Genomic DNA, 25,434 nt, shown 5'->3' with positions numbered 1-25,434 from the left:
CTTTTTCATGTTCACTTATGTCTTTCTTGTATATCGGGGCCCAAAATTGCGCACAATATTCTAAGTGTGGCCGTACCAGTGATTTGTATAGAGGCATAACTATGTCCTTGTCATGAAAATCTATACCTCTTTTGATGCATCCCATAATCTTATTTGCCTGACACTCGTCGTTAAAGGTAATACGGAACAAAGAATTGTAAGAAGAGGAGAAGCAAGAGTAACTCCTAGCCCCAGGGTGCACAAACCTCCAAGTATCCATCAGACCCAACTCCTTCCGCAGGGATACCTCAGCTCCAGACCTTTGGTCAAGATATTATTGTTTTTTTTTATGTAAATTGTGAGCCCCATATAGGGACATGACATGCGGGGTTTATAGCCAAAAGGAACAGATTCCCAGCTATGGGCAGCATACAGAGGCACTGTTCTCCTAATAACATCCTGGAGATTATATTTTTGAGTGAAAATAAAACTCTACCTTTGTTTTGGACTAAATAAACTGGACTTGTGTGTCTATGCCACCCCACCTAGCAACCCCAGACCCTGACAATATATAATGTTCCCTTGTTCCTTACATGATATAAAATGCTCTGTGTGTCTCCACACAGTATAAATTGCCTCGCAGCGACCCCAGACAGTAAAAATTGCTACACAGTGGCCCCACACAGTATAATTACCCCCACTTAATTAGGTGTGATAGCTGCACCCCACAAGATTTTTTTTAGACAATTTTTGAGGTTATTCTGGGAACTCAATGTATAATAAGTGGAGGACATGGGGAGGTTAGGAAAAATAACAAACACTTATACTTACCTTGCCGTATCCTTTTGTGATGTTATGCACTCTGAGAGTCACTGTGTTTTGACATCTGTGTGCCCCATGTGACTATTGGGGCTTAATCACAGGCCTGAACAGAATTCCGAAACATTGCCAGACACCCAGGAGAGGTGAGTATTACTGTTTGTTATATTTACTCACCTTCCTTGGGTCCACTGCTGAAGTCTGTGCAGTGCTCTACTACCAAGCTTTATCAGCAGCCTCATCAGGACTGTAGCGCAGCTGTGCACAGTGTAATTACTACTGACGGCGACCCACAATTTGGGAATCATTGCTCTCGGTTATGAAGAAGAATATAGGGAGCTGGATAATTACACTTTTCCCTAGCAGCCAGAGATGGTAATGTCTCAAGCTACCCATGTGTTGCTCTGCTGAGGTATTTTGGGATTGATTGCAGAGCTTAGAGAAATTAGAAATTAAAATAATGTGTGATCAGATCAGGAGAAGCCAGATAGCAGGAATATGATTCAAATATATTTAAAAGAAGTGAGTGTGAAAGATAATTAGGTGAGAGGTCCAAGGATGGAAAAAGGTGTTCTCTAGACTGGTGCTTTAAGGAATTAGTTTATCCCTCCATTTTCCCAAAAAATGGAGGTAAAAAAATCCCCCCAAAACCAAAAGTCTTCTGATCTGTATTGCACTTTCAGTACCTGAATATAAAAAAAAATTGATAAACAGTGACCTCTTCCTGAGGTTTGTTGACAGTTTCTTTAAAATCTCAGTTAATTTCTCTCTTTGCATTTTAGGAGTGGCCACGCTACAGATATGAGGTGAGTAGATCTGTTAGTCCAACTTGTTATCACACAACTAATCCATTAGAGAGCTTATTTAAGGTAGCTACCTTTCTATGTAATTCATTTATGAGTTTTGCCCTGCAGAGTACAAGTTGCAGTAGCTTTCTTCTCTGACTAAACAAGGTGTAGAAAATAATTGTAAAATATGTTAGGATTAGAGATGAGCGAACAGTGTTCTATCGAACTCATGTTCGATCGGATATTAGGCTGTTCGGCATGTTCGAATCGAATCGAACACCGCGTGGTAAAGTGCGCCATTACTCGATTCCCCTCCCACCGGGGGGACAGGAACTACGACACCGGTGACGTTGAAAAAAGTAGGCAAAACCCATTGGCTGCCGAAAACATGTGACCTCTAATTTAAAAGAACAGCGACGCCCAGCTTCGCGTCATTCTGAGCTTGCAATTCACCGGGGACGGAGGTTTCCGTCCAGTTAGCTAGGGCTTAGATTCTGGGTAGGCAGGGACAGGCTAGGATAGGAAGGAGAAGACAACCAACAGCTCTTATAAGAGCTAAATTCCAGGGAGAAGCTTGTCAGTGTAACGTGGCACTGACGGGCTCAATCACCGCAACCCAGCTTTCCCAGGATCCTGAATGGAATACACTGTCAGTGTATTCCCGTATACCCGATATATACCCCCGATACCCGTTCCAACGGTGTGCCCCCCCCCCCCCCACCTTCACCCCAGAAATACCCTGCAAGTCCCCTAGCAATAGAATTGGGGCTATATACACCCACTATTTGTGCTACTGCCATATAGTGCCATTGTCTCACTGGGAATTCAAAGAATATATTGGGCTTACATATAACTTCAATTCCAGGGAGAAGCTTGTCAGTGTAACGTGGCACTGACGGGCTCAATCGCCGCAACCCAGCTTTCCCAGGATCCTGAATGGAATACACTGACAGTGTATTCCCGTATACCCGATATATACCCCCGATACCCGTTCCAACGGTGTGCCCCCCCCCACCTTCACCCCAGAAATACACTGCAAGTCCCCTAGCAATAGAATTGGGGCTATATACACCCACTATTTTTGCTACTGCCATATAGTGCCATTGTCTGACTGGGAATTCAAAGAATATATTGGGGTTACGTGCACCCACAATTTTTGCTACTGGTATATAGTGCCATTGTCTGATTGGGAATTCAAAGAATATATTGGGGTTATAAATACCCTCATTTCTTGCTACTGGTATATAGTGCCATTGTCTGACTGGGAATTCAAAGAATATATTGGGGTTACAAATACCCTCATTTCTTGCTACTGCCATATAGTGCCAGTTTCTGACTGGTAATTCAAAGAATATATTGGGGTTATAAATACCCTCATTTCTTGCTACTGGTATATAGTGCCATTGTCTGACTGGGAATTCAAAGAATATATTGGGGTTATAAATACCCTCATTTCTTGCTACTGGTATATAGTGCCATTGTCTGACTGGGAATTCAAAGAATATATTGAGGTTACAAATACCCTCATTTCTTGCTACTGCCATATAGTGCCAGTTTCTGACTGGTAATTCAAAGAATATATTGGGGTTATAAATACCCTCATTTCTTGCTACTGGTATATAGTGCCATTGTCTGACTGGGAATTCAAAGAATATATTGGGGTTATAAATACCCTCATTTCTTGCTACTGGTATATAGTGCCATTGTCTGACTGGGAATTCAAAGAATATATTGGGGTTACAAATACCCTCATTTCTTGCTACTGCCATATAGTGCCAGTTTCTGACTGGTAATTCAAAGAATATATTGGGGTTACGTGCACCCACAATTTTTGCTACTGGTATATAGTGCCATTGTCTGACTGGGAATTCAAAGAATGTATTGGGGTTACAAATACCCTCATTTCTTGCTACTGGTATATAGTGCCATTGTCTGACTGGGAATTCAAAGAATATATTGGGGTTACAAATACCCTCATTTCTTGCTACTGCCATATAGTGCCAGTTTCTGACTGGTAATTCAAAGAATATATTGGGGTTACGTGCACCCACAATTTTTGCTACTGGTATATAGTGCCATTGTCTGACTGGGAATTCAAAGAATATATTGGGGTTACAAATACCCTCATTTCTTGCTACTGGTATATAGTGCCATTGTCTGACTGGGAATTCAAAGAATATATTGGGGTTACAAATACCCTCATTTCTTGCTACTGGTATATAGTGCCATTGTCTGACTGGGAATTCAAAGAATATATTGGGATTATAAATACCCTCATTTCTTGCTACTGCCATATAGTGCCAGTTTCTGACTAGTAATTCAAAGAATATATTGGGGTTACGTGCACCCACAATTTTTGCTACTGGTATATAGTGCCAATTTCTAACTGGGAATTCAAAATGCGCAAGGCTCTCGGAAAGGGACGTGGACGAGGCCGTGGGCGAGGTCGGGGGAATGGTTCTGGGGAGCAAGGTAGCAGTGAAGCCACAGGGCGTCCCGTGCCTACTCCTGTGGGGCAGCAAGCATTGCGCCACTCCACAGTGCCAGGGTTGCTTGCCACATTAACTAAACTGCAGGGTACAAACCTTAGTAGGCCCGAGAACCAGGAACAGGTCTTGCAATGGCTGTCAGAGAACGCTTACAGCACATTGTCCAGCAGCCAGTCAGACTCTGCCTCCTCTCCTCCTATTACCCAACAGTCTTGTCCTCCTTCCTCCCAAAATTCCCAAGCTTCACAGAACAATAACCCCAACTGTCCCTGCTCCCCAGAGCTGTTCTCCGCTCCTTTCATTGTCCCTCAACCTGCCTCTCCACGTCACGATTCCACGAACCTAACAGAGGAGCATCTGTGTCCAGATGCTCAAACACTAGAGTCTCCTCCATCTCCGTTCGATTTGGTGGTGGATGACCAGCAACCCACCCTCATCGACGATGATGTGACGCAGTTGCCGTCAGGGCATCCAGTTGACCGGCGCATTGTGCGGGAGGAGGAGATGAGACAGGAGTTGGAAGAGGAAGTGGTGGATGATGAGGACACTGACCCGACCTGGACAGGGGGGATGTCAAGCGGGGAAAGTAGTGTGGATGTTGAGGCAGGTGCAGCACCAAAAAGGGTAGCTAGAGGCAGAGGTCAGCAGCTTAGGCGAAGCCAGGCCACACCCGGAATCTCCCAAGATGTTCCAGTTCGTACCCAGCCCCGAAAAACTCCCACCTCGAGGGCACGTTTCTCGAAGGTGTGGAGTTTTTTCAAGGAATGCGCTGAGGACAGATATAGTGTTGTCTGCACAATTTGCCTCTCGAAATTGATTAGGGGCTCTGAGAAGAGCAACCTGTCCACCACTTCAATGCGCCGTCATTTGGAATCCAAGCACTGGAATCAGTGGCAGGCAGCAACGGCAGGACAAAGGCCGCCTGCCGTTCACGCCACTGCCTCTGCCACTGCCTCTGCCACTGCCACTGCCACTGCTGACTGTGCTGGCGATGCACTCCAGAGGACGAGCCAGGACACCACTTCATCTGCCTCCGCCACTTTGTTGACTTCTCCCTCATCCTCCCCTGTTCCTGTCTTATCTCCTTCTCCTGCACCATCAAAGGCACCATCAGGCGCTTCTTTACAACAACCCACCATCTCTCAGACATTGGAGCGGCGGCAGAAATACACTGCTAACCACCCACACGCGCAAGCCTTGAACGCCAACATCGCTAAACTGCTGGCCCAGGAGATGTTGGCGTTCCGGCTTGTTGAAACTCCCGCCTTCCTGGACCTGATGGCAACTGCGGCACCTCGCTATGCCGTCCCTAGCCGTCACTACTTCTCCCGGTGTGCCGTCCCCGCCTTGCACCAGCACGTGTCACTCAACATCAGGCGGGCCCTTAGTTCTGCGCTTTGCACAAAGGTCCACTTGACCACCGACGCGTGGACAAGTGCATGCGGACAGGGACGCTATATTTCACTGACGGCACACTGGGTGAATGTAGTTGAGGCTGGGACTGCTTCCCAAACTGGCCCGGTGTACCTCGTCTCCCCGCCTAACATTCCTGGCAGGGACACGAGAAGAACACCCCCCTCCTCCTCCTCCGCCACCGCCTCCTCCTCCGCCACCGCCTCCTCCTCCGCCACCGCCTCCTCCTCCGCTGTTAGATTGACCCCAGCTACGAGTTGGAAACGTTGCAGCACTGGCGTTGGTAGACGTCAGCAGGCTGTGCTGAAGCTGATCAGCTTGGGGGACAGACAGCACACTGCCTCCGAGGTGAGGGATGCCCTCCTCGATGAGACGGCAATATGGTTTGAGCCGCTGCACCTGGGCCCAGGCATGGTCGTTTGTGATAACGGCCGGAGCTCTGGAGCTTGCCGGACTCCAACATGTTCCATGCCTGGCCCACGTCTTCAACCTAGTGGTGCAACGTTTCCTAAAGAGCTACCCCAATGTTCCAGAGCTACTGGTGAAAGTGCGGTTCATGTGCGCCCACTTTCGCAAGTCGACAGTAGCCGCTGCTAGCTTAAAATCTCTCCAGCAACGCCTGCATGTGCCACAACACCGGCTTTTGTGCGACGTCCCCACACGCTGGAACTCAATGTTTCAGATGTTGAATAGAGTGGTTGAGCAGCAGAGACCTTTGCTGGAATACCAGCTACAAAACCCTAGGGTGCCACAAAGTCAGCTGCCTCAGTTTCACATCCATGAGTGGCCATGGATGAGAGACCTTTGTGACATCCTACGGGTCTTTGAGGAGTCCACAAGGAGGGTGAGCTCTGAGGATGCGATGGTGAGCCTTACAATCCCGCTCTTGTGTGTTCTGAGAGAATCCCTGATTGATGAGGAGTTAGGGATAGCATCCGATCCGTCACAGCTGGAGAGTAGGTCCACACATCTGTCCGCTTCACTGCGTTTAATGGAGGAGGAGGAAGAGGAAGAAGAGTTGTCCGATGATGTAATGGTGATACAGGAGGCTTCCGGGCAACTTCGAATCGTCCCATTGTTGCAGCGCGGATGGGTAGACATGGAGGATGAGGAGGAAATGGAGATTGAACTTTCCGGTGGGGCCAGAGGAGTCATGCCAACTAACACTGTGGCAGACATGGCTGAGTTCATGTTGGGGTGCTTTACAACCGACAAGCGTATTGTCAAAATCATGGAGGACAACCAGTACTGGATCTTTGCTATCCTTGACCCCCGGTATAAAAACAACATCTCGTCTTTTATTCCGGTAGAGGGGAGGGCCAATCGCATCAATGCTTGCCACAGGCAATTGGTGCAGAATATGATGGAGATGTTTCCAGCATGTGACGTTGGCGGCAGGGAGGGCAGTTCCTCCAGTAGGCAACCAAGTTCTCACCGGTCCACACAAACGAGGGGCACACTGTCTAAGGTCTGGGACACCTTGATGGCACCCCCTCGCCAAAGTGCCACCACGGAGGGTCCTAGTGTCACCAGGCGTGAGAAGTATAGGCGCATGTTGCGGGAATACCTTTCCGACCACAGCCCTGTCCTCTCCGACCCCTCTGCGCCCTACACATATTGGGTGTCGAAGTTGGACCTGTGGCTTGAACTTGCCCTATATGCCTTGGAGGTGCTGTCCTGTCCTGCCGCCAGCGTCCTATCTGAGAGGGTGTTCAGTGCAGCCGGTGGCATCATCACTGACAAGCGCACCCGTCTGTCAGCTGAGAGTGCCGACCGGCTCACTTTGATAAAAATGAACCACCACTGGATAGAGCCTTCATTTTTGTGCCCACCTGTGTAAAGCACCCCAACATGAAACTCCATGTCTGTACTCAACCTCTCCAATTCCTCCGCATCCTCATACTCATCCACCATAAGCGTTGCACAATTCTGCTAATACTAGGCTCCCTCCACCCTGATTTCCCCCAACTCTGCTGGTTAGAGGCTCCCTCCACCCTGATTTCCACCAACTCTGCTGGTTAGAGGCTCCCTCCACCCTGCTTTCCCACAACTCTGCTGGTTAGAGGCTCCCTCCACCCTGCTTTCCCACAACTCTGCTGGTTAGAGGCTCCCTCCACCCTGCTTTCCCACAACTCTGCTGGTTAGAGGCTCCCTCCACCCTGATTTCCCACAACTCTGCTGGTTAGAGGCTCCCTCCACCCTGATTTCCACCAACTCTGCTGGTTAGAGGCTCCCTCCACCCTGATTTCCACCAACTCTGCTGGTTAGAGGCTCCCTCCACCATGAATTTGCCCAAACTGGGCTGTTTAGAGGCTCCCTCCATCATGAATTGGTCCAAACTGGGGTTTTTAGAGGCTCCCTCCACCATGAATTGGTCCAAACTGGGGTTTTTAGAGGCTCCCTCCACCATGAATTGGTCCAAACTGGGGTTTTTAGAGGCTACCTCCACCATGAATTGGTCCAAACTGGGCTGGTTAGAGGCTCCCTCCACCATGAATTTGCCCAAACTGGGCTGTTTAGAGGCTCCCTCCACCATGAATTGGTCCAAACTGGGGTTTTTAGAGGCTCCCTCCACCATGAATTGGTCCAAACTGGGCTGTTTAGAGGCTCCCTCCACCATGAATTGGTCCAAACTGGGGTTTTTAGAGGCTCCCTCCACCATGAATTGGTCCAAACTGGGCTGGTTAGAGGCTCCCTCCACCATGAATTTGCCCAAACTGGGCTGTTTAGAGGCTCCCTCCACCATGAATTTGCCCAAACTGGGCTGTTTAGAGGCTCCCTCCACCATGAATTGGTCCAAACTGGGGTTTTTAGAGGCTCCCTCCACCATGAATTGGTCCAAACTGGGCTGTTTAGAGGCTCCCTCCACCATGAATTGGTCCAAACTGGGGTTTTTAGAGGCTCCCTCCACCATGAATTTGCCCAAACTGGGCTGTTTAGAGGCTCCCTCCACCATGAATTTGCCCAAACTGGGCTGTTTAGAGGCTCCCTCCACCATGAATTGGTCCAAACTGGGGTTTTTAGAGGCTCCCTCCACCATGAATTTGCCCAAACTGGGCTGTTTAGAGGCTCCCTCCACCATGAATTTGCCCAAACTGAGCTGTTTAGAGGCTCCCTCCACCATGAATTGGTCCAAACTGGGGGTTTTTAGAGGCTCCCTCCACCATGAATTTGCCCAAACTGGGCTGTTTAGAGGCTCCCTCCACCATGAATTGGTCCAAACTGGGGTTTTTAGAGGCTCCCTCCACCATGAATTGGTCCAAACTGGGCTGTTTAGAGGCTCCCTCCACCATGAATTGGTCCAAACTGGGGTTTTTAGAGGCTCCCTCCACCATGAATTTGCCCAAACTGGGCTGCTTAGAGGCTCCCTCCACCATGAATTTGCCCAAACTGGGCTGTTTAGAGGCTCCCTCCACCATGAATTGGTCCAAACTGGGGTTTTTAGAGGCTCCCTCCACCATGAATTGGTCCAAACTGGGGGTTTTTAGAGGCTCCCTCCACCATGAATTGGTCCAAACTGGGGTTTTTAGAGGCTCCCTCCACCATGAATTGGTCCAAACTGGGCTGTTTAGAGGCTCCCTCCACCATGAATTGGTCCAAACTGGGGTTTTTAGAGGCTCCCTCCACCATGAATTGGTCCAAACTGGGGTTTTTAGAGGCTCCCTCCACCATGAATTTGCCCAAACTGGGCTGTTTAGAGGCTCCCTCCATCATGAATTGGTCCAAACTGGGGTTTTTAGAGGCTCCCTCCACCATGAATTGGTCCAAACTGGGGTTTTTAGAGGCTCCCTCCACCATGAATTGGTCCAAACTGGGGTTTTTAGAGGCTCCCTCCACCATGAATTGGTCCAAACTGGGGTTTTTAGAGGCTCCCTCCACCATGAATTGGTCCAAACTGGGCTGTTTAGAGGCTCCCTCCACCATGAATTGGTCCAAACTGGGGTTTTTAGAGGCTCCCTCCACCATGAATTTGCCCAAACTGAGCTGTTTAGAGGCTCCCTCCACCATGAATTGGTCCAAACTGGGGTTTTTAGAGGCTCCCTCCACCATGAATTAGTCCAAACTGGGGTTTTTTAGAGGCTCCCTCCACCATGAATTTGCCCAAACTGGGCTGTTTAGAGGCTCCCTCCATCATGAATTGGTCCAAACTGAGGTTTTTAGAGGCTCCCTCCACCATGAATTTGCCCAAACTCTGCTGGTTAGAGGCTCAATCCACCCTGATTTTCAAAACAAATGTTGGTGCCAACCTCAACTTACTACAAGGGCCAAATTCACTGCTGGTGACAAGCTCTCCTCACTGCAAGTGCCAAATACACATGTTTCAAGGTGTTTTCCTACTGTCAGAGAGGTGGTATTGAGTGTGTAAAGTGTGTAGTTGTTAGGCTGTGATGTTGGGGTAATAGAGGGTCTTTGGTGTGTTAGATGCCCCCAGACATGCTTCCCCTGCTGTCCCAGTGTCATTCCAGAGGTGTTGGCATCATTTCCTGGGGTGTCATAGTGGACTTGGTGACCCTCCAGACACGGATTTGGGTTTCCCCCTTAACGAGTATCTGTTCCCCATAGACTATAATGGGGTTCGAAACCCGTTCGAACACACGAACATTGAGCAGCTGTTCGAATCGAATTTCGAACCTCGAACATTTTAGTGTTCGCTCATCTCTAGTTAGGATATCAAAAGGTGCAGCAACTCTAAACTCTCCTGTGATAACCACTAAATTACATTTGATCACTGTGTTTGGAGGGTGATTGTGTAGGCACAACTTTAGGGCTCAAACAATTCCCAGGATATTTCTTAATACAAGAAATTACTAGACATAGTCTAGACAAAATGAGCGACTAGGTGAAACACAAACGTTTTTGAGCTTAAATTAAAGTATGAAAAATATAATGAAATAAAAGTAACTAAATGATATGTTGAATTTTGCCTGTACTTAAGGTCCTGCTGTGTGTTGTATGAAGAACTGCAGCCAATAGTTGTAAGGCTATTATGAGAGATGGGAGAGTTTCACTTACAGTGCCTTGCGTAAGTATTCGGCCCCCTTGAACTTTTCAACCTTTTTCCACATTTCAGGCTTCAAACATAAAGATATTAAATTGTCATTTTTGGGGGGAAGAATCAACAAGTGGGACACAATTGTGAAGTGGAATGAAATTTATTGGATATTTTAAACTTTTTTAACAAATAAAAAGCTGAAAATTGAATGTGCAAAATTATTCGGCCCCCTTGCGTTAAAGGGGCTCTATCAACAAAATTATGCTGATAGAGCCCCACATATGCATGAATAGCCTTTAAAAAGGCTATTCAGGCACCACTAAAGTTATATTAAACTACCCCCGTTTCAAAATAAAACCCTAAAAAAGAATACGTTAAACTTATCTATCATTCACGGTGAGCGGGCATTCAGGGTCGACGTCATCTTCAGCCACGCCTCCTCTTCCGGCGATTTGTTCGGGACGCGTCTTCCTCCAGCACTCGCGAACTGCCATTTCTAAAAAATGGCGCGAGTGCATGTACAGTAGCAGTAGTGGCAGCATGCTACTGCTCATGCACCCGCGCCATTTGTTATCAATGGCAGTTCGTGAGCGCCGGAGGAAGACGGGACCCGGAGACACCGCCGGAAGAGGAGGCGTGGCTGAAGATGACGTCGGACACTGTGCGCGATAGATAATTTTAACGTATTCATCTTTAGGGTTTTATTTTAAAACGGGGGGGGGGGGGAGGTGGTTTAATATATCTTTAGCGGTGCCTGAATGGCCTATTCATGCATATGTGGGGCTTTTGCTGCGATTGCAGCTGCATGTCACTTGGGTTATGTCTCTATCAGTTTTGCACATCGAGAGACTGAAATTCTTGCCCATTCTTCTTTGCAAAACAGCTTGAGCTCAGTGAGGTTGGATAGAGAGAATTTGTGAACAGCAGTTTTAAGCTCTTTCCACAGATTCTCGATTGGGTTCAGGTCTGGACTTTGACTTGGCCATTCTAACACCTGGATACATTTATTTGTGAACCATCCATTGTAGATTTTGTTTTATGTTTTGGATCATTGTAGATAAATCTGCGTCCCAGTCTCAGGTCTTTTGCAGACTTCAACTGGTTTTCTTCCAGAATGGTCCTGTATTTGGCTCCATCCATCTTCCCATCAATTTTAACCATATTCCCTGTCCCTGCTGAAGAAAAGCAGGCCCAAACCATGATGCTGCCACCACCATGTTTTACAGTGGGGATGGTGTGTTCAGGGTGAAGAGCTGTGTTGCTTTTACGCCAAACATATCGTTTTGAATTGTGGCCAAAAAGTTCGATTTTGGTTTCATCTGACCAGAGCACCTTCTTACACATGTTTGGTGACAAACTTTAAAGAGGACCTTTCACCACTTTTGGGCACATGCAGTGTTATATACTGCCAGAAAGCCAACAGTGCGCTGAATTCAGCGCACTGTCGGCTTTCCCGATCTGTGCCCGGTGTAAAGAGCTTACGGTGCCGGTACCGTAGTGCTCTATGGTCAGAAGGGCGTTTCTGACAGTCAGCCAGAGACGTCCTTCTGCCTTGCGGCGCCTATCGCGCTGTGCTGTGGAGCGGGGAGGAACGCCCCCTCCCTCTGCTCACACAGCTCGTCCATAGACAAGCATTGTCAGGAGAGGGAGGGGGGAGTTCCTCCCCGCTCCACAGCACAGCGCGATAGGCGCTGCAAGGCAGAAGGACGTCTCTGACTGACTGTCAGAAACGCCCTTCTGACCATAGAGCACTACGGTACCGGCACCGTAAGCTCTTTACACCGGGCACACATCGGGAAAGCCGACAGTGCGCTGAATTCAGCGCACTGTCGGCTTTCTGGCAATATATAACACTGCATGTGCCCAAAAGTGGTGAAAGGTCCTCTTTAAACTGCACTTTTTATGGATATCTTTGAGAAATAGCTTTCTTCTTGCCACTCTTTCATAAAGGCCAGATTTGTGCAGTGTACGACTGACTGTGTCCTATGTCCTATCTCCCACCTCTTGGCTGCATCTCTGATCAGTCTTCTCCTTGTTTGAGATGAAAGTTTAGAGGGACAGCCACGTTTTGATAGATTTGCAGTGGTCTGATAACACTGATACGCAATTTTTCAACTTTTTTCTGTTGTTTTCAAATGAATAGGTGTATCTGAATGGATTTTTTATGCAGATTCTGAAAATGATCTTCAAATTTCCGTATCACGTCAGGTGTTTTCAAAAATGATGGAAATGTGAAAATTGAAAACAACGTAATTTTTTAATGACATTGCTATATGACAACGTTTGTAAAGTGTGAAAATGTTCTCCGGAGGGATGGAATGATTGTGTAAGGAATAGATAAACATAAATACATATTTAAAAGCAAACATACCTAACATACTGTCCCCTTGGTATGTCCCATCACTTGTATCACCGTCTGAATCGGTGTCTGTTGAGGGCTTGACATTGGACGGGGATGGCACAGGGATGTATTCGCTATGGGGCACTGGTCTTATGGCAGATGGGATATTGGGATACACAATGTTACACTTACTGGTTCTGGTATGGCCCACGATTTTCACTGTGCTGAATAGCAGTCGTCACTGTGATTTTTTGGCTCACGCCACACCATGGGTACACCGAATAGCATTGATGCCCTTTTCCCACTTTTCCAGTTCCTCAACCCCTCCACACATGTACGGCACACTTCGTGAGGCGACCAAACTTTGTCCTGATCTGCTAGTTTAATCCCGAAGTATTGGAAATAAGCATTTTTCACGAAAGGCGTAATATTTTGCCTTCGTTTTTTTTCCTGTCGTATAACAGCCACATATGTAGCAGAATACGTCTGGATGATTAACACAGCCACGTGAAGCCATTGCACACACCACAAAGAAACAACCGAACGCGACTAGTCCCTTCTTCGCACTGACTAGATCTCCCCAGAGTGGCGCCACGTGACCAATAGAAAGAAGGGAGTGATGGCGTGAGGTATGAGTCATACTGCCGTGCCAAGATAACATTCTCTCATTCTCCGCTTTTGTTAGTGCAGCAAATCATGACATCATACAGATAAATAAGTTGCATTTCCATTGTTGTATTTATTCAAACAAGTTTTGCGGAAACTTATACAATCAAAAGTTCACACAGTGCCGACAAAGCCTTGATCGACTCAAACAAGATATTAAGCACTATATACCAAAAAAATAATATATAAAACTTAATAAAAGACAATTACGCGTCTTCTGACAGACCTTATTCAGAATATTTTACATTTATTTATTTTTTTACATAAATTTTTTTTATTTACAATATTCTGAATGAAGTCTGTCAGATGACGTGTAATTGTCTTTCATTAAGTTTTATATACACTATATACCAAAAATAATTTTTGGTATATAGTGCTTAACCCCTTAGCGACCCTTGACGTAACTGTACGTCATGGGTCGCATGGGGATGTATGGAGCGAGCTCACACGCTGAGCTCGCTCCATACACGGCAGATGCCGGCTGTATAATACAGCCAGGACCTGCCACTAACAGCAGCGGTCGGTACCCGAGCCGATCGCTGCTGTTAACCCTTTACACACTGCGGTCAAACGTGACCGCAGTGTGTAAACAGCGCCGGCGGCATGGGCGCCGCCATGTTTCGCCGATCGCCGCCCTCCTGAACGTCACAAGAGGGCGGTGATCGGTTGCTATGACAGCCGGAAGCCTATTGAAGGCTTCCAGGCTTGTCTCTGCCCGAGATCTATTAGACGATGCCAGAGGCATCGTCTAATAGAAGTGCTGGGATTCTGCTATTCACTGCAGTACTGTAGTATTGCAGTGAATAGTATGAGCGATCAGACTCCCTAGGTTTCAAGGTACCTAAGGGGTCTGATCATAAATGTAACAGAAGAAAAAAAAAAGTTTTTAAAAGTATTAAAAAAATTAAAAAAATATAAAAGTTCAAATCACCCCCCTTTCCCTAGATCAGCTATAAAAGTAATTAAAGAACATTAAACATAAACATATTAGGTATCCCTGCGCTCCAAAATGCCTGAACTATTAGAATATTAAAACATTTATCCCGTACTGCGAACGGCGTAGCGGCAAAAAAAAATAAAAACAGCCAAAAAGCGTTTTTTTCAACACTTTGCCTCCTATAAAAAATTGAATAAAAAGTGATCAAACCATCGGATCTTTCCCCAAATGGTATCAATAGAAACGTCATCTTGTCCCGCATAAAAAGACACCACAACCAGCTCCATACATGGAAATATGAAAAAGTTACAGGTGTTAGAACATGATGACACAAATTTTTTTTTCTATTTTGCAAAGTTTATCATTTTTTTAAAAGTATCAAGAAATTTCAAATACTATATAAATTTGGTATCACCGCGTTTGTACTGACACGTAGAACACAGGTAACATGTCATTTGTACCAAACAGTGAATGCTGTAAAAATTAAACCCATAAGAAAATGGCGCAAATGCATTTTTTCTCCAATTGCGCCTCATTCTGAATTTTTTTCCAGCTTCCCAGTACATTGCACAGCATATTGAATGGTGCCATTACAAAGTACAATTTGTCCCGTAAACAATAAGCTATCATGTGACTCTGTGAACTGAAAAATGAAAAAGTTATGGCTCTTGAAATGTGAGGAGAGAAAAATGAAAATGCGAAACCAAAAAATGGCCTGGTCCTTAAGGGGTTAATATCTTGTTTGAGTATGTATTTATGTTTATCTATCCCTTACACAATCATTCCGTCCCTCCAGATAAGATTTTCACAAGATACAAACCTTGTCATATATCAATGTGATTAAAAAATTATGTTTTTTTAATTTCCACATTTCCATCGTTTGTGAAAAAACCTGACGTGATACGGAATTTTGAAGGTCATTTTCGGAATCTGGGCAAAAAAACCATTCCGATACACCTATTCATTTCAAAACAACAAAACCTTGCGTATCAGTGTAATCCTTCCATTTCAATATGATTGCTTGCACAGTGTTCCTTGGGATGTTTAAAGCTTGGGAAATCTTTTTGTATCCAAATCCGGCTTTAAACGTCTCCACAACAGTATCTCGGACCTGCCTGATGTGTTCCTTGGTCTTCATGATGCTCTCTGCGCTTTAAATAGAACCCTGAGACTATCACAGAGCAGGTGCATTTATACGGAGACTTGATTACACACAGGTGGATTCTATTTATCATCATCAGTCATTTAGGACGATATTGGATCATACGGACATCCTCACTGAACTTCTGGAGTGAGTTTGCTGCACTGAATGTAAAGGGGCCGAATAATTTTGCACTCCACGCTTTTTATTTTTTTATTTGTTAAAAAAAGTTTAAAATATCCAATAAATCTCGTTCCACTTCATAATTGTGTTCCACTTGTTGTTGATTCTTCCCACAACAATGAAAATTTGATATCTTGATGTTTGAAGCCTGAAATGTGGCAAAAGGTTGAAAAGTTCAAGGGGGCCGAATACTTACGCAAGGCACTGTATGTGCAAATGTGCCTGAATGTATCTGTCTGCATTCACCGAATTTAATCCATGAAAACACTACTCAGGGTGAATGCGTGAAGGTTTTATTAAACCAATTTGAGCAGTAGGCTGGCAATTCACAAAAATTGCTCCTCTCTGTAATGAAGGAGATATATATAAAAAAAAAAAAAAATAGCACAGATGTCCATGGTTAAAATCTAAATTTCAGCATAATCTGTGCTATTGTAACAGATTGATGACATTGATGCACCTGAGTTTTCATAAAAAGTTGAAATATGTGCAGGGTCTTTCTGGACAATCTGTTCTGTTTCCTTATAAAAGCCTTCATACATGATGTTCTATCAGTTTTAGAGATGAGCGAATGCCGTTCGATCGAATAGGTATTCGATCGAATATAAGGCCGTTCGAGGTATTCAATTCCAATCGAATACCACGTGGAAAACGCAGTAAAAATTTGTATTCCTTCCCACCTTCCCTGGTGCGTTTTTTTGCACCAATAACTGTGCAGGGGAGGTGGGACAGGAACTATGACAACGTAGGCATTGAAAAAAATTGAAAAAACCCATTGGCTGCCGAAAATATGTGACCTCCGGCCGCCATCTTCGTATAATTTGCGGTGACAGATAGGGAGAGAGAGGGATCTGCTAAGGGCTAGATAGGTATTAGCTTCTAGTAGGCAGGGAAAAACTGAAGAAAAACAACAGCTCTTTTCAGAGCTATACTGCAGGGAGAGGAGTTGAGTTTTCCATGGGATGTCCTCCCGAAAACTAGCAGGGATACAGAGCAATTCAGTCCGACTAGATACGCTCAACCCAGCTTTTCCACTGGGTGTCCCCCCAAACACCTAACAGGGATACAGAGAAATTCAGTCCGACTAGAAACGCTAAACCCAGCTTTCCACTGTGTGTCCCCCCAAACACCTAACAGGGATTCAAAGCAAAGCAGTTCGGCTATATATGCTCAACCCAGCTTTCCACTGTGTGTCCCCCCAAACACCTAACAGGGATACAGAGCAATTTAGTCCGGCTAGATACATTCAACCCAGCTTTCTACTGTGTGTCCACCCAAACACATAACAGGGATACAGAGCAATTTAGTCCGGCTAGATACGCTCAACCCAGCTTTCCACTGTGTGTCCCCCCCAAACACCTAATAGGGATACAGAGCAATTCATTCCGGCTACATACGCTCAACCCAGTTTTCCACTTTGTCCCCCCAAACACCTAATAGGGATACAGAGCAATTCATTCCGGCTAGATACACTCAACCCAGCTTTCCACGGGTTGTCCCCCCAAACACCTAACAGGGATACAGAGCAATTCAGCCGGCTACATACGCTCAACCCAGTTTTCCACTGTGTGTCCCCCCCCAAACACCTAACAGGGATACAGAGCAATTCATTCCGGCTAAATACGCTCAACCCAGCTTTCCACTGTGTGTCCCCCCAAACACCTAACAGGGATACAGAGCAATTCAGTCCGGCTAGATATGCTCAACCCTGCTTTCCACTGTGTGTCCCCCCAAACACCTAACAGGGATACAGAGCAATTCAGTTCGGCTAGATACGCTCAACCCAGCTTTCCACGGGGTGTCCCCCAAGACACGTTAGAGGGATACAGAGCAATTCAGTCCGGCTAGATACGCTCAACCCAACTTTCTGCTGTGTGTCCCCCCAAACACCTAACAGGGATATAGAGCAATTCAGTCCGGCTAGATACGCTCAACCCAACTTTCTGCTGTGTGTCCCCCCAAACACCTAACAGGGATATAGAGCAATTCAGTCCGGCTAGATACGCTCAACCCAGCTTTCCACGGGGTGTCCCCCAAAACACGTTAGAGGGATACAGAGCAATTCAGTCCAGCTATATGCGCTCAACCCAGCTTTCCACTGTGTGTCCCCCCAAACACCTAACAGGCATACAGAGCAATTCAGTCCGGCTAGATACGTTCAACCCAGCTTTCCACTGTGTGTCCCCCTAAACACCTAACAGGGATTCAAAGCAAAGCAGTTCGGCTATATATGCTCAACCCAGCTTTCCACTGTGACCCCCCCCCCCCCCCCCCCCAAACACCTAACAGGGATACAGAGCAATTCAGTCCGGCTAGATACGCTCAACCCAGCTTTCCACTGTGTGTCCCCCCCAAACACCTAATAGGGATACAGAGCAATTCATTCCGGCTAGATACGCTCAACCCAGCTTTCCACGGGGTGTCCCCCCAAACACCTAATAGGGATACAGAGCAATTCATTCCGGCTAGATACGCTCAACCTAGCTTTCCACTGTGTGTCCACCCAAACACCTAACAGGGATACAGAGCAATTCATTCCGGCTAGATACGCTCAACCCAGCTTTCCACGGGGTGTCCCCCCCAAACACCTAATAGGGATACAGAGCAATTCATTCTGGCTAGATACGCTCAACCCAGCTTTACACTGTGTGTCCACCCAAACACCTAACAGGGATACAGAGCAATTCATTCCGGCTAGATACGCTCAACCCAGCTTTCCACGGGATGTCCCCCGAAACACCTAATAGGGATACAGAGCAATTCATTCCGGCTAGATACGCTCAACCCAGCTTTCCACGGGGTGTCCCCCCAAACACCTAATAGGGATACAGAGCAATTCATTCCGGCTAGATACGCTCAACCCAGCTTTCCACTGTGTGTCCACCCAAACACCTAACAGGGATACAGAGCAATTCATTCCGGCTAGATACGCTCAACCCAGCTTTCCACGGGGTGTCCCCCCAAACACCTAATAGGGATACAGAGCAATTCATTCTGGCTAGATACGCTCAACCCAGCTTTCCACGGGATGTCCCCCGAAACACCTAATAGGGATACAGAGCAATTCATTCCGGCTAGATACGCTCAACCCAGCTTTCCACTGTGTGTCCTCCCAAACACCTAACAGGGATACAGAGCAATTCATTTCGGCTAGATACGCTCAACCCAGCTTTCCACTGTGTCCCCCCCAAACACCTAATAGGGATACAGAGCAGTTGAGTCCGGCTAGATACGCTCAACCCAGCTTTCCACTGTGTGTGTGTCCCCCCCCCCCCCTCCCCAAACACCTAACAGGGATACAGAGCAATTCATTCCGGCTAGATACACTCAACCCAGCTTTCCACGGGTTGTCCCACCAAACACCTAACAGGGATACAGAGCAATTCATTCCGGCTAAATACGCTCAACCCAGCTTTCCACTGTGTGTCCCCACCAAACACCTAATAGGGATACAGAGCAATTCATTCTGGCTAGATACGCCCAACCCAGCTTTCCACGGGGTGTCCCCCGAAACACCTAATAGGGATACAGAGCAATTCATTCCGGCTAGATACGCTCAACCCAGCTTTCCACGGGGTTTCCCCCGAAACACCTAATAGGGATACAGAGCAATTTATTCCGGCTAGATACGCTCAACCCAGCTTTCCACTGTGTGTGTGTGTCCCCCCCCCCCCCCCCTCCCCAAACACCTAACAGGGATACAGAGCAATTCATTCCGGCTAGATACACTCAACCCAGCTTTCCACGGGTTGTCCCACCAAACACCTAACAGGGATACAGAGCAATTCATTCCGGCTAAATACGCTCAACCCAGCTTTCCACTGTGTGTCCCCACCAAACACCTAATAGGGATACAGAGCAATTCATTCTGGCTAGATACGCCAAACCCAGCTTTCCACGGGGTGTCCCCCGAAACACCTAACAGGGATACAGAGCAATTCATTCCGGCTAGATACGCTCAACCCAGCTTTCCACGGGGTTTCCCCCGAAACACCTAATAGGGATACAGAGCAATTTATTCCGGCTAGATACGCTCGACCCAGCTTTCCACGGGGTGTGTGTCGCCCCCCCCCCACGAACACCTAATAGGGATACAGAGCAATACAGTCCGGCTAAATACTCTCAACCCAGCTTTCCACTGTGTGTCCTCCCAAACACCTAACAGTGATACAGAGCGATTTAGTCCGGCTATATATTCTCAACCCAACTTTCCACTGTGTGTCCCCCCCAAACACCTAACAGGGATACAGAGCAATTTAGTCCGGCTATATTTTCTCAACCAAGCTTTCCACTGTGTGTGTGTCTCCTCCCCCCCCAAACACCTAATAGGGATACAGAGCAATTCAGTCTGGCTATATACGCTCAGCCCAGTTTTCATCGGTGTATAGACCATAAGAAATACTATACATCTAAAAATGTACAAAGGGACGGGGTCGTGGATGGGGGGCAAAGTTGTGGTCAACCAACAGCATCTCCCGTGCCTACTGCTCTGCGGCAACAAGCATTGCGCTTCCCCAAATTCCCCGGCTTGATGGCCACATTAAGTAGGGTGCAGGGCACAAACCTAACTAGGCCCGAGCACCAGGAACAGGTGTTACAATGGCTGGCGGATAATGCTTCCAGCACATTCTCCACCAGCCAGTCAACCTCTACCTCAACTCCTCCTGCCCAATCTTCCCACTAAAGTAATCCCACCTTTCCCACCTCCCAGGAGCTGTTTTCGGGTCCATTTACTGTCCCTCACAGGAGGTACCAGATGAGTTTCTGTGTCCTGATGCCCAAACACTGGAGCATCCACTATCTCCTGTTGTTGTTGACCAGGAATCCATCCTCAGTGAGGACGATGACGAGACACAGTTGCCATCAGACAGCCTGTTGCCATGGTCGGTGCGCAGGAGGAGAAGGAGGAGCCGAGAGAGGAATTGGAAGAGGAGGTGGTGGACGACGAGGACACTGACCCGACCTGGATAGGGGGGATGTTAAGCAGGAAAGCAGTGTAGATGTGGAGGGAAGTGCAGCACGAAAGAGGGTGGCTAGAGGCAGAAGCATGTCCAGAGGCAGAGGACAGCTGCTTCACCAAAGCCAGGCCACAGCCAGCAGGGCCCAAAATGTTCACTATTTTAGCCAGCCTAGAAAAACTCTCACATCGAGGCCACGGTCTTCGGTGGTGTGGAGATTTTTTTAATATATGTGCGGAGGACGAATATAGTACAGTTTGCACACTTTGCAACTCGAATCTGAGTAGGGGCTCTGAAAAAAGCAACCTTACGACCACTGCCATGCGCCGTCCTTTGGAATGCAAGCATTGGGCTCAGTGGCAGAGAGCAAACGCAGGACAATCGTCGTCCGGTGTTGCCGCCACTGCCTCTCCCACTGTTGCCAGTGCTGGCGCTGCAGTCCAGACCTGCAGCCAGAACACCTCCACATTTGCCTCCGCCACTTTGGAGACTTCTCCCTTATCCTTCCCTTTTCCTGCCTCAGCTCCTTCTCCTTCCTCGGCTATTTCTCCTGCACCACTATGCGCATCTTCCCAGCAAACCACCATCTCCCAGATGGTTGAGTGCAGGCAAAAATACAGCGCTACCCACCCCCATGCACAAGCCTTAAACGCGCACATCTCCAAACTCCTGGCCCAGGAGATGTTGCCGTTCCGGCTTGTGGAAATTCAGGCCTTCCGTGACCTGATGGCAAGTGTGGCCCTTCGCTATGCCTTCCCTAGCTGTCACTACTTCTCCCACTGTGCCGTCCCCGCCTTGCACCACCGACGCATGGACAATTGCATTCGGACAGGGACGCTACCTTTCAATTATGGCACACTGGGTGAATGTAGTTGAGGTGGGGACTGGGTCGCAAACTTTGGCGGCCTGTCTTGTCTCCCGCCCAACATTCCTGGCAGGAGCTCTGAAATATCACCCTTCTCCTCTGCCGTTAAATGGACCCCAGCTACGAGCTGTAAACGTTGCAACACTGGCGTGGGGAGACGTCAGCAGGCCCTGCTGAAGCTCGTCAGCTTGGGGGACAAAGAGCACACTGCCTCCGAGGTGAGGGATGCCATCCTCGATGACATGGCAATGTGGTTTTCGCCGCTGCACCTGAGCCCAGGCATGTTTTCGTGTGTGATAATGGCCGGAACCTGGTAGCGGCTCTGTAGCTTGCCAGCCTGCAACATGTTCCATGCCTGGGCCACGTTTTTAACTTAGTGGTGCAATGGTTTTTAAAAACGTATCCCAATGTTCACAAGCTAGTGGTAAAAATGCGGCGCTTGTGTGGCCACTTTCGCATGTCTACAGTAGCCGCTGCTAGCCTCAATACACTCCAGCAACGCCTATATCTGCCGGAAGAACCGGCTGTTTTTTCTAGGTCACCACACGCTGAAACCCTATATAACATATGTTGAGCAGGGTTTGTGAGCAGCAGAGACCTTTGATGGAGTTCCAACTCCAAAACCCTAGGGTTCATCAAAGTCAGCTCCCTCAGTTTCTCAACCATGAGTGCCCATGGATGGCAGACTTATGTGAAATCCTATCCCATCCTTTCCACTGGACACTTTACAAACTCCCTGGAACCTCTATGAAAGTAGAAAATTACTTGGAAACCTTCTTTCCTCTACATTAATATGGACAGAAACATAAATTTAAACGTAAAGAAATATGAGCGTGCACGCATCACAATTCCTGACTTGACAGCTGTGTTAAGCAGAGTGCAGGGTACAACACTAACCAGGCCTGAGCACCAGGAATAGGTGTTACAATGGCTAGCGGATAATGCTTACAGCTCATTATCCACCAGCCAGTCAGCCACTACCTCAAGTCCTCTTCTTTGCCAAGAGTCTGGTCCACCTTCCTCCCAACATGCCCAATATTCCCAGGACAGTCATCCCACATTTCCCCCTCCCAGGAGAGGTTTCAGGTCCTTTAACTGTCCCTCACTCTGTACAACCACTTACCAATTCCCAGGAACTACCAGACGACTTTGCGTATCTGGATGCCCAAATACTGGATCATCTGCCATTTCCTGCCAATTTTGTGATTGTGGACCCGCAACCGCCATTTCTCGGCCTCAGTGATGATGACGAGACACTGTTGCTATCAGCGCAAGCGGTGTTTATGTGTGGTTTGCATTAAGAGGAGAGTGAACAATTGGAAGAGGAATTGGTGGCCGACGAGGAAAAAAGGGGGCTAGTGGCAGAGGCATGGACATGGGTGATGTCTAGTGGGGAAAGCAGCGTTGATATTGAGGCAAGCTAAGCAGGAAAAAAAGGGGGCTAGAGGCAGACGCATGTCCAGCTGTGATGTCTAGGGGGGAAAGCAGTGTAGTTGTGGAGGCAAGCTAAGCAAGAAAAAAAGGGGGCTAGAGGCAGAGGCATGGACAGGGGTTATGTCTACGGGGGGAAAGCAGTGTAGATGTGGAGGGAAGTGCAGCACCAAAGAGGGTGGCTAGAGGCAGAGGCATGTCCAGAGGCACAGGACAGCTGAATCCCAGAAGCCAGGCCAGAGGCAGCAAGACCCATGATGTTCCCTCTTTTAGCCACCCGAGAGAAACCACCAGCCTGGACACCTCAACGTCTGCCTCATCTGCACCTTTTCCTGCCTCTGCTCCTCTCGCCTGCACCATCATGCGCCTCTTCCCATCAATTCCCCGTCTCTCAAGGCCTGTAATCGCAGGCAGAAGTACAGCGCAACCAACCCACATGCCCAAGGCTTCAACGGCCTCATCTTAAAACTGCTGGCCCAGGAGAAGTAGCCGTCCCAGCTTGTGGAGACTCAGGCCTTCTGCTGGCAGGTACGGCACCTCGCTATGATGCTCCTAGCCGTCAGCTGTTGATGTGCTGTTGATGTGCCGTCCCCGTCTTGCGCCACCTTGTGTCCCCTAACATAAGTCGGGCCCTGAGTTCCACGCTTTACTGTAAGGTCCACTTGAGCACCGACGCATGGCCAAGCGCTTGCGGTCAGAGACACAGCTTCTCTGTAATGACAGGCCAGGTGAATGTAGTTGTGGATGGGCCCGGGTGCAAACTGGGGTGGCCCATCTCCTCTGCCAGCCCAAAATTCATGGCAGGGGTTAACTGAAAGCCTTCTCCTACACTGCAACCTCGACCACACCTGCGACTTGTACGTGCTTCAGCACTGGGGTGTGGAGAAGACAGCAGGTCGTGCTGAAGCTCCTCAGCGTGGCCGACAGAAAACACACTTCCCCCGAGGTTAGGGATGCCATCCTCAATGCGACGACAATGTGATTTTTGCTGCCGCACCTGGGCCCAGGCATGTTTGTGTATGTGATAATGGCCGGAACCTGGTAGCAGATCTGGAGCTTGTCAGACTCAAACACGGTCCACACATGGTCCCCTTTTTCAACTAGTTGGTGCGATGGTTCTTTGAAACCTACACCATTGTGCCTGATATACTGGTGAAAGTGCGACCATTTTCCTGATTGAAAAGTAGCCTCTGCTAGGCTGAAAACATTCAGAGCACACTCCTGTCATCTTCGCACTGTTGGCTGATGGAGAAAGACGAGGGGGATAAAGTGGCATTTCATGACACTGTCCCACCCCATGCTTGAGGGGGAAGTTCAGTGTATCCAATTGCTTCAGCACGGATGGTGCGAAGGGGAGTGGGAAGTGGAGGAAATGGAGAGTGACCCTTCCAGTTGGGGGCAGGAAAGTCATGCCAAGTAACACTCTTGCACACATGGCTGACTTCATGTTGGGTTGCCTTTCAAGAGACAAAGGCATACTTCACATCATGGAGAGCAAATAATACTGGATTTTTGCAAGCCTCGACCCCCGGTATAAGTAATATATATATTCCTTTGTTTTGGTAGGGGAGAAGAAAAAAAAATGCAAAAATGATTGGCACAAGCAACTGGTGCAGAATATGATGGAAATGTTTCCGTAAACCCTCTTGGGCGGCAGAGAGGAGATTTCCTCTCTGAGGCTCACAACTGCCATCCGGTGCACAACCACCAGGGGAATACTGTACAAGGTCTGGTATACTTTAAAACCATCTGCAAGGAGTTTGTATGTTATCCCCGTGTTTGCATGGATTTCCATCCCATATTTAAAAAAAGACATACCGACAGGAAAAAAATGTACATTGGAAGCTCAATGTGGGGCTCACAATCTACATAAAAAAAAAATATATTAATGTGTACCGTATTTTACGGACTATAAGGCGCACTGGACTATAAGCCGCATTGCCCATGAGCGCCTTATAGTCCGTCTCGGTTCATATATAAGGCGCACCGGACTATAAGCCGCAGTCCGGTGCGCATTATATGTTATTGAAAGCGGCGGCAGGCAGACTTTGCCAGCGGCCGCTTAACCCCCCGCGTGCCAGCCGCTTCTATTGGAAGCGCTCGTCAGGCGAGGAGGGGCTCTATCAGCAAAATCATGCTGATAGAGCCCAACCGTAAAAGTTAGATTAAACTACCCCCCCCCCCCCCCCCCCCCCCCCGTTTTAAAATAAAAGCCTGAAACAGAATGTGAAACTTACCGAGCGGTGCAGGGTGGGCGGGCATTCAGGCCTCCTCTTCCTCCGATGTTCCGTCCTCCTCCTCCGCCGCTCGCTAACTGATAATGGCCTGGGCGCATGCACAGTAGTAGAAGCATTATGATATTGCGCATGCGCCCAGGCCATTAGTTCGCGAGCGCCGGAGGAAGTGGTCAGGACATCGGAGGAAGAGGAGG

The 25,434-nt window shown here is 47.8% G+C and overlaps 1 protein-coding gene across 2 annotated transcripts in view; it reads left to right on the top strand.

The window, feature by feature from the left end:
• LOC142200578 (uncharacterized) overlaps positions 1-25,434 on the top strand; it is a 91,654-nt gene that overhangs the window by 27,726 nt on the left and 38,494 nt on the right. Inside the window, exon 3 of one of the 2 annotated variants that reach the window (XM_075271024.1) lies at positions 1,581-1,604. The exons of the other annotated variant lie outside the window; for it this stretch is intronic. Within the exon in view, the coding sequence (XP_075127125.1) occupies positions 1,581-1,604 (24 nt within the window). The remainder of the gene's footprint in view (positions 1-1,580; positions 1,605-25,434) is intronic. 2 annotated transcript variants of the gene reach the window in all.

This window comes from Leptodactylus fuscus, chromosome 4 (genome assembly GCF_031893055.1).
Source record: "Leptodactylus fuscus isolate aLepFus1 chromosome 4, aLepFus1.hap2, whole genome shotgun sequence".
In the NCBI taxonomy this organism is placed as follows: Eukaryota; Metazoa; Chordata; class Amphibia; order Anura; family Leptodactylidae; genus Leptodactylus; species Leptodactylus fuscus.
This window is presented reverse-complemented; position numbering and strand designations above follow the sequence as displayed.